The sequence below is a fragment of the Babylonia areolata genome, chromosome 34 (assembly GCF_041734735.1).
Source record: "Babylonia areolata isolate BAREFJ2019XMU chromosome 34, ASM4173473v1, whole genome shotgun sequence".
In the NCBI taxonomy this organism is placed as follows: Eukaryota; Metazoa; Mollusca; class Gastropoda; order Neogastropoda; family Buccinidae; genus Babylonia; species Babylonia areolata.
In genome coordinates this window covers 14,973,873-14,987,388 of record NC_134909.1, presented here as the reverse complement: position 1 = coordinate 14,987,388, position 13,516 = coordinate 14,973,873, and the positions used below count along the sequence as shown (strand labels likewise).

The 13,516-nt window shown below is 45.3% G+C and overlaps 1 protein-coding gene across 1 annotated transcript in view; it reads left to right on the top strand.

The window, feature by feature from the left end:
- Positions 1 to 13,516, top strand: part of LOC143277385 (uncharacterized) — a 140,427-nt gene that overhangs the window by 103,050 nt on the left and 23,861 nt on the right. Inside the window, exons 44-48 of the mRNA XM_076582167.1 lie at positions 1,167 to 1,329; positions 5,178 to 5,411; positions 7,543 to 7,826; positions 9,330 to 9,461; positions 11,891 to 11,986. Of these exons, the coding sequence (XP_076438282.1) occupies positions 1,167 to 1,329; positions 5,178 to 5,411; positions 7,543 to 7,826; positions 9,330 to 9,461; positions 11,891 to 11,986 (909 nt within the window). The remainder of the gene's footprint in view (positions 1 to 1,166; positions 1,330 to 5,177; positions 5,412 to 7,542; positions 7,827 to 9,329; positions 9,462 to 11,890; positions 11,987 to 13,516) is intronic.

Here is a 13,516-nt window from a genome sequence, read left to right as displayed (position 1 = left end):
CCCTCAGCAGTAAGTTCAATTGTGGCAGGTCCACTTCCTTTGCGTTAGCTGCGCTTGACTATGTGTGTATACATATGTATGTGTACATAACTACATGCATGTATATGAATGTGTATTGTGTGTGCGTGAGTTTATGTAAGTTTGTGCCTGCCTATGTGTGTGTATGTGTTAGGGTAGCTGTTAGATATACATGTATTATTAAAATGTATGTATGCAGTGTGTGTGTGTGTGTGTGTATGTGTGTGTGTGTGTGTGTGTGTGTAGTCACATTTTGGTGTGTGTATGTAACATAGATGTAATGTTTTATGTTAACAAAGCATTTTTGTAAAGCACCCAGAGCAGATTTCTGGATAGTGTGCTATATAAGTATCCATTATTATTATTATTATTATTCTATTTCTAGAGCTGCAGATTTGTTTCTTTTTCTGTTGGGGGGCTTCTTCCCACATCTTGTATTGGTTTTATGCTGTTTGATGTATTGCTTATGCAGACCTGTTGCTGAACTTTGACCTCCGTGAAACTTGAAAACTACGCCACCATGAATGAAACTTCTTTACACAATTGATGAAAAGGTTTTGTTTTGTTTTTTTTAATTTTTTTTAAAATATTCTGTTATCATTCTAGAGTTACAAGTTTTCTCTTTCTCTTTTTTCAAGGGCTTTTTCCCTTTCCTTTATGTTGGGGATTATATGGTTCTCTCTTTTTTTTTTTTTTTTTCTTTTTAGTTTTCTTGCTTATGCAGACCTGTCACTGAACTTTGACCTGAAACTTGAAAACTATGTCACCTATAATAAAAACTTAACACAATTCAAGGACAGTTTTTATGCTATCAGCATTCAAGACTTACAGATTTCTCTTCCTTCAAGGGCTTTCTCCTTCTCCTTGTGTTTGGGGTTTATACCGTTCAATTTTTTAATATTTTATTTATTTATTTTTTTATTTTGCTTACGCAGACCTTTTGCTGAACTTTGACCTGAAATTTGAAAACTACTCCACCTAGAATGAAACTTCTTAACACAATTGATGAACTGTTTTTATTATTCTATCATCGTCCTAGAGTTACAAGTTTCTCTTTCTTCAAGAGCGTTTTCCTTCTCCTTGTGTTGGGGTTTATACTGTTCAATTTCTTGGTTTGATTTGTTTGTTGTTGTTTTTTTGTTACGCAGATCTGTCGCTGAACTTTGACCTGAGGCTGGAGAGCGGCGCCACCTACCTGAGCTCTGACCCTCTGACCTGGCCGCTGTCGGCCACGGCCCTGACGGTGGCCACCTGGGTGCGCTTCACGGAGCGCACCACGCCCGGCACAGTGCTGGCTCTGTATGGCCTCAAGTAAGGACAGAGAATGTTCAGAATAGGCTATAACCTCCCTCTCTTTTCTTTCTTTCTTTCTGGAAGGAAGCCAGCTCACACAGCTAACCTTTCCTGCCACGTATGAGGAAGCAAAAACTCTCCTCCACAGCAGATTCCGAAGAGGCTGGGTCACCCTGAACGGAGGCTACCAGGCACACCAGGATCCCATCAGGACACTGGAGAGGAGACACCAGACTACCATCTACTGCCTTCGCACAGGACGCTGCGGCCTCCGAGCATATCTGAAGAGGATTGGAGTGGCAGCCACATCCCTATGTGATTGCGGTCAGGCTGACCAGACCCCATCCCATATTCTCCAAGACTGCCCCCTGTATGAGAAGATGCGGCAGCAGTCCTGGCCTGGGGGTGCTGACCTTAACCCCAAGCTCAGGGGGACGGTAGCCAATCTTCACCGGACGTCCGAGTTTGTGGCATCCCTCAGACTTCGACCCTGACTGCGTAGCTGTCGAACACAAAAGAAAGAAAGATATAACCTCCCTCTGAAGAGGATATTACATAATCATTGCACGGAGGATGATTATAATACCAGTGTAGATTATAATAATAATAATAATAATGGTACTTATATAGCGCTGAATCTTGTGCATAGACAAATCAAAGCGCTTTCACACCAGTCATTCTCACGCATGCATAACTCTAAAACTGGAGAAACTAAAGACAAGGAAGAGGCAGGGAAGGGAGGCTGTTTTGGGAAGAGGTGGGTTTTAAGGCCAGACTTGAAAGAGCTGAGTGTAACAAATGTAAACAAAAATGTGTACAAAAATGAAACACATAGATAAATTACATCCAAGAGGTTTGGCTGGAACTAATGTACAGTAGGCTCAATGCTCTGTAGACAAAGAAAGCCACGTTTGGCAAGGCATTTTCATTTTTAGACGCCATAAGTAAATTGAGTCTGAAAAGACGTGAAGTAAGGACAGAGGGTTGGGGAGAGAGGGAGGTTTCTTTTTTTTTTTTTTGGTCTTCAGCGTGTTCATTAATGTTCGGTTTTTTTGTTATTTGGTTGTGTTTTGTTTGTTTGTTTGTTTTTTCTGGATGGCCAAGGTCTTTTTTGGCCCTCTATGGCCTCAAGTAAGGACACAGAGAGAGAGAGAGAGGAGGTTTCTTTTCTTTTCTTTTTCTATTGGGGCGGGGGCGTGGGGGGTCTGCAGCATGTTTATTAATGTTTGTGTTTGTTTATTTGTTATTTGGTTGTTGTTTTTTTTGTTGTTGTTTTTTTTGGTCTGCAGCGTATTTATTAATGTTCGAGCAAGTGCGCACGCAAACAGCAGACACACCCACATAATTTACGATCAGCAAACTTTCAAGAAGCACATTAGTCAGTACAATGGAAGACAGAATGAAGGAAGTGCGTTTGAAGAGATTTTCTAAACTGAACTGGATGATACTCGTGATGGAACTGAGACGGGCAGTCTGTTCCATACTACTGTGCCAGGATAGGAAAAAGAGTAATAATAATAATGATGATGATGATAATTTCAGTGTGCAGTATTGTTTTCTTAGCCATTTTGGGTGTGTGCCTGTAGCTCTTATTTAATGAAAATGTTTCATGCCTCTTGTGTGTCATGAAAAAAAATTTTTTTTAAAAAGGTGTAATTCAGACAATGCCCATCAAAAGATATACAGCAGTGATGGCCTAGAGGTAACATCTCCGCATAGGAAGCGAGAGAATCTGAGCACACTGGTTCGAATCACGGCTCAGCCGCCAATATTTCCTCTCCCTCCACTAGACCTTGAGTGGTGGTCTGGACGCTAGCATTCAGATGAGACGATAAACCGAGGTCCCATGTGCAACATGCACTTAGCGCACGTAAAAGAACCCATGGCAACAAAAGGGTTGTTCCTGGCAAAATTCTGTAGAAAAATCCACTTCCATAGTAAAAACAAATAAAACTACACGCAGGAAAAAATACAAAAAAAAATGTGTGGCGCTGTAGCGTAGCGACGCGCTGTCCCTGGGGAGAGCAGCCCGAATTTCACACAGAGAAATCTGTTGTGATAAAAAGAAATACAAATACAATACAAATAAAAATACAACTGGACAGAGCATAATGTGTCCTTTGCGAGCATGCAGTCACTGTCGAGTCAGGCACACAATTTAACTCACTCAGTACGGCCAGTCCTCTCTTCTCCTTTACACAGACCCTTCGGATGTCCAGTGGGTGTCTGAATGACCCAACCTTTAGCTTCCGTCGTCAGACTTGTGGTATTCTTTGTCAACATTCACCTCTTCAGTATAAGAGCCTTCCGCTTGCAATATTTTGATGATGGTAATTGGGGTGAAACGCTGTTAACGTCGTCTCTTTCGCCGTTCGTATGGAGAGAGTTAACGGGTGAAGACAGCTGTAGTGTTTTGTAGCTAAGAGCTGAGGCTTTTGTTAAAGGGAGAAAACGCTAGATAACACACAGCTTAAAAGTTGGGCGGAGTTTCTTCTCTTGGTACGTTCTGGGATCAGCAATATGGTGGCTGTTGGTACTGACAGAACAATATCAGTATCAATAGCTCAAGGGGGCGTCACTGCGTTCGGTCAAATCCATACACGCTACACCACATCTGCCAAGCAGATGCCTGATGCCTGACCAACAGCGTAACCCAACGCACCTAGTCAGGCCATCAGAAAAATAAATTAATAAAATAAAATAAGTTAAAATAACAACATCAACAACAAAAAAAGAAGAAGATAAATACATAAAAATACTACTACTGTGGGCTTTTCCAAATACAATAGACTGAGCAACACGATTGACGCCACGTTCTTGGCATCAGAGATCTTTTCCCACCCCTCTTGCGGCCAATCAGTGGCAGCCTCTGTGCGTGTGTGTGTTTGCGTGTCTGTGTGTGTTTGTGTGCGTGTGCGAGGGTATAAGTAAATGTACACATGTGTCAGGAGAGCTCTGTGCACGTGCGTGCGTGTGTGTGTGCGTGCGTCCGTGCGTGCTTGTGTGTGTAGAGAATGAGGTATGTGTGTGCATGCATGTGGACACTGTGGGAGCAACGGAATATTGACAGAACAAAACTCCTTAACTCATTACCCTGCCTGGCCTCTGCTGAAGCAAAGATAAGATCCAGCAAGCTGACAAGCAATAACAACACCACCGCCACCGTAAACATAACAACAGGGATATCCATTCTTCAAACACTCAGCAACACATTTTTGACTCACTTGTGTAAACAAAGTGAGTCTATGTTTTAACCTGGTGTTCAGTTGTCTCTCTGTGTGTGTGTGTGTGTGTATGTGTGTGTCCATGGTAAACTTTAACATTGACATTTTCTCTGCAAATACTTAGTCAGTTGACACCAAATTAGGCATAGAAATAGGAAAAATTCAGTTCTTTCCAGTCATCTTGTTTAAAACAATATTGCACCTCTGGGATGGGCACAAAAAAATAAAAAATGAAGCCTAATTATATGTAAACTGCATTTACTGTTATATTTATATTTTTTGTATTCTCTAAACTTGGCACTTTGATCTGATATTCTGACCCAACAACAAGAGCAGTCATTATTATCATTTTTTGTTCAAACAGGAACTTCTTTTGCTAAGCATGGAAGTTTTATTTATTTTGCAAACGTTTTGGTGCAGATAGTAAAAAAGGGAAATTACTCTGTAATTAATGCTAGGGGACTTAATTTGCTTTAAACTGATCTTTCTCATCTTAAACATTACATTTTGAAATTATACTCAATACATAAAAAGCTTGGATTTTTTTTTTTAAGTGTATCACAAGTGAGTCTTGAAGGCCTTGTCTCATTTTTTTTTCTCTCTCCCCCCGCACCCCCCCCCCCCCTCTCCATATCTCTGCAGCTCCTTCGGAAATGTCACCAAACCCCAGCACCTTGTGCGCATCGATCGCAACAGCGTGACCTTTGACTTTGCTGGCACCAAGACCTTGACCTTGTCGCCTGCGATCGACGATGGGTTCTGGCACCACGTGGTGATGTCGTGGAGTGGGACAGTGGGTCAAGCCACCGTTTACGTCGACGACACCATCAGCGCCAGCACCACCTTCTATGGACAAGGATTTCGACTAGCACCCTAGTGAGTTTGTGTGGGGGTAGTTTTGCTTTTGACTGTGTTGTTTTCTGTTGTGTTGTGTTGTGTTGTTGTGTTGTATTGTATTGTGCTGTATTGTACTGTACTGAAATTTATTTTATCGTAGTATTTTGTATTGTACTGTTTTATATTGCACTGTGTTGTATTGTACTTTGTAGATTTACAATGTTGTATTGTACTGTGTTGTAGTGTACTGTGTTGTACTGTACTGTATTTTATTATACTGCATTACATTTTACTGTATTGTGTTGTATTGCATTGTACTGTACTGTATTGTACTGTATTATATTGTTCTGTATTGTGTGGTATTGAACTGCATTCTATTTTACTGTCTTGTGTAATACTGTTTGTATTGTACTGTTTTGTATTACACTGTATTGTATTGCACTTTATTGTGCTGTATTTTGTTGTAGTTTTACTGAATTGTGCTGTATTACATACATTGTATCATACCGCATTGCATTGTACTACTGTTTTTGTCACGACAGATTTCTCTGTGTGAAGTTCTGAGCAGCTCACTGAGCAGCGTGTGGCCACCATGCAGTGGTACCTGTCGTTTCTTTCTGTTTTTTTCTGTCTGCAGGTTAATTTCTTCCACTATCAACATTGATCCCCCCCCCCTCCCCTTCCCCCACTCCCCTGTACAGAATTTTGCCAGGGACAACACCTTGCATGGCACATGCATGTGCATGCACTTGTGTTTATGCATGTGTGTGTGAAATTAACATGTTTCTGTTGTTGTTTTTTTCTCAGTGGTTTATTGTCTTTTCACTACAAGGTGATTTAGCCACAACATCTTCATTCATTCAAGGCCACCGCGAACTTGGAACACCCTGCAAGCGCTTCAAGGATACCTTAAAGACAAACCTCAAAGCCTGTGACATAGACATCGCTTCCTGGGAAACTGACCGCTCTCGCTGGAGGATGCTGTGCTCTAGTGGCAAAAAGACGTTTGAAAACAAGAGAGCGCTGGCCATTAAGGAGAAGCGTGAGCGAAGGAAGCAGGGCTCAGCTTCTGGAGACATTTCCCTTGCAACACCTGTGGGAAGTGCTGCACATCCAGAATCAGCCTCTTCTCCCATATGAGGATGCACACCAACAGATAAACCTGCCTGCCTACTCATCCGTCAGTCCGACGGGAGACTCCAACATTCATTCGTTTCAATACTCTCAGTGTATAAGTATGGATAGTGGAGGGAGGGTTATTGAAAAAAGAAAAAAAAAGGGAAGGTATCAGTGAGGCGTTGGGTTTAGGAGTCATTTGTGATATTACCAGTGACAGAAATAGAATAAGTTCACCTCTTACAGAATGAGAATGGTACGTGACTCAAGCAGTTGCTTCTGTCAATGTACTGACGGTGAAGGTTTCATGTTTTTGTGGTAACCTTTCACACAAAACGTAACACTGACACAGTTCTGTTTCTTCTTCTTTTTCTTCTTCTCCTCCTTTTCCTTCTTCTTCTTCTCCTTCTCTTTCATATTTTCTTCTGCTTCATTCATGGCCTGCAGCTCCCACGTTCACTATTATACACGAGTGGGCTTTTATGTGTATAACCGTTTTTACCCTCACCTTGTAGGCAGTCATACTCAGTTTTCAGGGGGTTTGGGGGGAGGGGGGTGGGCAGGTTTTATCATTTTTTGTTTATTTGTCTTTTAAAATTAAAAAAAATATATATTGTTGTTATTATTATTATCATTAATGCTCTTTTTTTTTTAAATCAGCTTTTTTTTTTCAAGATCAGGGTGGACACATTTTCATCAGGTGTAGATGACAATGCAATTTTTCAACAAATAATTGACATTATACTCAGCATCAGCATAGAATTAACTCACTCAGTACGGCCAGTCCTCTCTTCTCTACACAGACCCCTCAGATGTCCAGTGGGTGTCTGAATGACCCAACCTTTAGCTTCCGTCGTCAGAACTGTGGTATTCTTTGTCAACATTCACGTCTTCAGTATAAGAGCCGTCCGCTTGCAATATTTTGATGATGGTAATTGGGGTGAAACGCTGTTAACGTCGTCTCTTTCGCCGTTCGTATGGAAAGAGTTAAGGACACTTTGCTGGCTAAGTTAATGCTGTTATTATTATCATCATCATCACTATTTTCCTCCAGTGGCTGGATGGTCCTGGGCGGCACCTACAGCAGCACCAGCAAGACCGTCGACCGCTCCCAGGGCATGGTGGGAAGGCTGAGCCGCCTGCACGTGACCCCAAGCGCCCTGACCTCGGCGGACGTGGCGCGGCTGTACGCGGACACCAGCTTCGTGCCGGCGGGGTCGCGGCTGGTGCTGACCAAAGAGCTGCTGAACGGCACTGGGGCCATCGTGGACTACGACAGTCAGCTGACTAGGGGCGTGTGTCTCTCCGCCACTTCCTCCTGCAGCAGCATTGACCAAGGTGCGTTTGATATGAGTGCCGTGTCAGTATCAGTAGCTCAAGGAGGCGTTACTGCGTTCGGTCAAATCCATATACACTGCACCGCATCTGCCAAGCTGATGCCTGACCAGCAGCGTAACCCAACGCGCTTTGTCAGGCCTTGAGAGGAAAAAAAAAAAAAATATATATATATATATGATATCTCTTCTTCTTCTTCATTCGTGGGCTGCAGCTCCCTTGTTCACTCGTATGTACACGAGTGGACTTTAACGTGTATGACCGTTTTCTTTTACTCCGCCATGTAGGCAGCCATACTCTTTCTTCAGGGTTGTGCATGCTGGGTATGTTGTTGTTTCCGTAACCCACCGAACGCTGACATGGATTACAGGATCATCCTTCAACGTGCGTATTTGATCTTCTTCTGCTTGCGTATACACAAGGAGGAGGTTCAGACACAAGCAGGTCTGCACATAATGTTGACCTGGGAGATGGGAAAGATCTCCACCCTTTATACCCCACCAGGCGCCGTTACCGCGATTCGAACCCGGGACCCTCAGATTGGAAGTCCTTGGCTTTAACCACGTTAAAGATCCTGTTATCCATGTCAGCGTTCGGTGGGTTATGGAAACAAGAACCTTCACAGCATGCACACGCCTGAAAACAGAGTGTGGCTGCCTACATGGCGGGGTAAAAACAAGTCATATGCGTAAAAGCCCACTCGTGTACATATTAGTGAACGTGGGAGTTACAGCCCATGAACAAAGAAGAAGAAGGGGAGATAATGGCCTTCACCTTGACCCTGTTTACGACTGGAAAATCCCTGTGTGGCAAGCACAGTGAGGGCTAAGAATGAGGTCTCTGAAGTGCTTATCGCCGGTGCAGTGATTGGCCAATTCGGTCACATGACCTGTCTGAGCTCAGGCATTGGTCGTCAAGCTGCATCCGGTACACTCATCTGCCAACACAGTGTACGTGAGGGTCTGCGTTTTGTATTGATTGATTTCTGGTTGATGTTTTGATTGGTGTGTTGATTGGTGTGTGTTGATTGGTGTGTTGATTGGTGTGTTGATTGATGTGTGTTGATTGGTGTGTTGATCGATTTGTTGATTGATGTGTGTTGATTGGTGTGTGTTGATTGATGTGTTGATTGGTGTGTTGATTGATGTGTGTTGATTGGTGTGTTCATGTGTTGATTGGTGTGTGTTGATTGGTGTGTTCATGTGTTGATTGGTGTGTGTTGATTGGTGTGTTGATTGATGTGCGTTGATTGGTGTGTTCATGTGTTGATTGGTGTGTGTTGATTGGTGTGTTCATGTGTTGATTGGTGTGTGTTGATTGATGTGTTGATTGGCGTGTTGATTGGTTGGTGTGTTGATTGGCGTGTGTTGATTGGTGTGTTGATTGATTGGTGTGTTGATTAGTTTGTTGATTGATGTGTTGATTGGTGTGTGTTGATTGATGTGTTGATTGGTGTGTTGATTAGTGTGCTGATTGATGTGTTGATGGGTGTGTTGATTGGCACAGTGACGTCGCGGCCCTCAGTGGTGCAGTGCCCGGAGAACCAGATGGTGGTCACCCCTCGCAGCTCCACCCCCTCCTGGAACACCCCCTCCTTCCTCTCCAACCTCCCCGTCACCTCCAACTATGCCTCTGGCTGTGAGTCCGTCCACCAACACCCACACCACCACCATTCCCCACTCTCTCTCTTTCTCTCTCCTCCCTCTCCAACCTTCCCGTCACCTCCAACTATGCCTCTGGCTGTGAGTCCGTCCGGCAACGCCCACAACACCACCATCCCCCACTCTCTCTCTCTCTCCTTCCTCTCCAACCTCCCCGTCACCACCAGCTATGCCTCTGGCTGTGAGTCCGTCCACCAACACCCACACCACCACCATTCCCCACTCTCTCTCTTTCTCCTTCCTCTCCAACCTCCCCGTCACCTCCAGCTATGTCTCTGGCTGTGAGTCTGTCCACCAACACCTCCACACCCCATCCCCCACACACACTCTCTCTCTCCTTTCTCCTCAACCTCCCTTTTCACTGTTAGCCGCGCGAAATTTGGCCAAACAGAGCAAACCATAGGCCTAGTTTGCATCAGTTTGACATGGTAAGTATATGTAAACACCAAACATGGAGTATAATACAAACTCCTCCTGTCACCTCCATCTACGTCTCTGGCTGTGAGTCTGTCCAGCAACACCTCCAACCCACCACACACAATCTCTCTCTCTCTCTCTCTCTCTCTCTCTCACCTTCCTCCTCAACCTCCCTGTCAGTTCCAACTACGTCTGGCTGTGAGTATGTCCACCAGCACCCTCACCCCCCATCCCCTACACACTCTCTCTCTCTCCCTCTCTCCCTGTCTCTCTCTCTCCCTCTCTCTCTCCTTCCTCTCCAACCTCCCTGTCAGTTCCAACTACGTCTCTGGCTGTGAGTCCATCCACCAACACCTCCACCCCACCACACACAATCTCTCTCTCTCTCTCTCTCTCTCTCTCTCTCTCTCCTTCCTCTCCAACCTCCCTGTCAGTTCCAACTACGTCTCTGGCTGTGAGTATGTCCACCAGCACCTCCACCCCACCACACACAATCTCTCTCTCTCTCTCTCTCTCTCTCTCTCTCTCCCTCTCTCTCTCCTTCCTCTCCAACCTCCCTGTCTGTTCCAACTACGTCTCTGGCTGTGAGTATGTCCACCAACACCTCCACCCCACCACACACAATCTCTCTATCTCTCTCTCTCTCTCTCCTTCCTCTCCAACTTTCCCGTCACCACCAACTACGTCTCTGGCTGTGAGTCTGTCCACCAACACCTCCACCCCCCACACACAATCTCTCTCTCTCTCTCTCTCTCTCCTTCCTCTCCAACTTTCCCGTCACCACCAACTACGTCTGGCTGTGAGTCTGTCCACCAACACCTCCACCCCACCACACACAATCTCTCTCTCTCTCTCTCTCTCTCCTTCCTCTCCAACTTTCCCGTCACCACCAACTACGTCTCTGGCTGTGAGTCTGTCCACCAACACCTCCACCCCACCACACACAATCTCTCTCTCTCTCTCTCCCTCTCCAACTTTCCCGTCACCACCAACTACGTCTGGCTGTGAGTCTGTCCACCAACACCTCCACCCCACCACACACAATCTCTCTCTCTCTCTCTCTCTCCTTCCTCTCCAACTTTCCCGTCACCACCAACTACGTCTCTGGCTGTGAGTCTGTCCACCAACACCTCCACCCCACCACACACAATCTCTCTCTCTCTCTCTCCCTCTCCAACTTTCCCGTCACCACCAACTATGTCTCTGGCTGTGAGTCTGTCCGCCAACACCTCTACCCCACCACACACAATCTCTCTCTCTCTCTCCTTCCTCTCCAACTTTCCCGTCACCACCAACTACGCCTCTGGCTGTGAGTCTGTCCGCCAACACCTCCACCCCACCACACACAATCTCTCTCTCTCTCTCTCTCTCTCTCTCTCTCTCTCTCCATCTCTCTCTCCTTCCTCTCCAACCTCCCTGTCACCTCCAACTACGTCTCTGGCTGTGAGTCTGTCCACCAACACCTCCACCCCACCACACACAATCTCTCTCTCTCTCTCTCTCTCTCTCTCTCTCCATCTCTCTCTCCTTCCTCTCCAACCTCCCTGTCACCTCCAACTACGTCTCTGGCTGTGAGTCTGTCCACCCTACCCTTATCTTCACCCTCCCCCACCACCCCCCACATGCACATACACACACCCTCCTTCCTGTCTAACCTTCCTGTCACTGAATATCTCTGTAAAGTCCATTTTGTCAATGCCAGAGGAGTTGTTCACCTGCACATGTGTTCATTCTACTATTACATTGGTCTGAAAAATTTTACAGCTAAGGTTACTGTGTGAAAAATTTCAATGAATTCGATTTCTCTGTCACTGAGAAAATACTTGTCAAAAGCGGTTCACTTTTTGGGGGACACCCGATATAGATGTGTGTTAAAGACGCCGATGTCAATGTTTCTACTGCCCCCAGGGCATACATGAAATGAACTTCTTGCGGTTCACTGATATATAAAGAGAAAGAGTGATGACACTGTGTTTTGTTTGTTCTCAGCGACGGAGATGGGGTGGGGTCACTACGGGGTGGTGTACACACAGAGCGACAGTGACGGGGACACTGCTGTCTGCTCTTTCCTCCTGCACACCCGGCGTGAGTCGCACTCTGTTGAACGCATGCACACACACACACACACACACACACATGCGTGCGCGCTTGTGTTAGTCTAAAAATAGCCTGTCTGGGTGTCAAGTCTGTTGATTTTTTGATTTTTTTATTGTCGTCTGTATCCGAAATCAGTTCTGTCTAAATTTCAGTTTGGAAGGATCAACCATGCCTTTAAGTGAAAGTGATAAGGTTACCATTGAAAACTGTTTCAAGGAGGAAGTGAGTTTTGCGTGTGTGTGCGTGCATGTGCGTGCACATGCAAGGCTTCACGCCTGCACATAAGCATTCACACACACACACACACACACACACACACTCACTCACTCACACTCACACACACAAATGCACACTCAAACACACACACACACACACACAATTGCACAAATTCACACATATACACACGCACGTACACACACACACACTCGCACACAGACACTCGCACACACCCACATACACACACACACACACACACACACAAACGCACTCACACACACACACACACACACACACACACCAGTCAATGTGTAACTGACAGCTCACTTATGTGAAGGTCTCAGAACCAGTCTGAAGCCTCTGTCTGTCTTTCATAGTGGAGTGTTGGCCTCGTGCTAACACGTCCTTTCTAGGAAGCGAGAGAATCTGAGTGATCTGGTTCAAATCCCACAGTTGCCAATATTTACTGACCCTTCATCAGACCTTAAGTGGTGGTCTGGACACAAGTCATTCAGATGAGACGATGGACAAGCATGCGCTTAGCGCACATAGAAGAACCCATGGCAACTAAATGGTTGTCCTCTGGCAAAAATTCTGTAGAAGTCCACTCAGATGGGTACACAAATATGCATGCATGCACTGAAGTCCTGACTAAGAGCTTTGGGTTATGCTGCTGGTCAGGCATAATTATGTCTGGCAGGTGTGTTGTAGCATATATGGATTTGTCTGACGGGCGCAGTAGCCGAATGGTTAAAGCATTGGACTTTCAATCTGAGGGTCCCGGGTTCGAATCACGGTGACGACGCCTAGTGGGTAAAAGGGTGGAGATTTTTCCGATCTCCTAGGTCAACATATGTGCAGACCTGCTAGTGCCTGAACCCCCTTCGTGTGTATATGCAAGCAAAAGATCAAATACGCACGTTAAACGTCCTGTAATCCATGTCAGCGTTCAGTGGGTTATGGAAACAAGAACATACCCAGCATGCACACCCCCGAAAGCGGAGTATGGCTGCCTACATGGCGGGATAAAAACGGTCATACACGTAAAAGTCCACTCGTGTATATACGAGTGAACGTAGGAGTTGCAGCCCACGAACAAAGAAGAAGAAGAAGAAGGATTTGTCTGAGCACAGTGACGCCTCCTTGAGAAACAAACTGAAACTGAAATTGTGTTGTGTGCCATGGGGTGTCGGCTGTGATAGGTACACATATACATATACATGCACTGAAGGCCTGACTAAGAGTGTTGGGCTGTGCTGCTGGTCAGGCATCTGCCTAGCAGATGTGGACAGATTTGTCTGA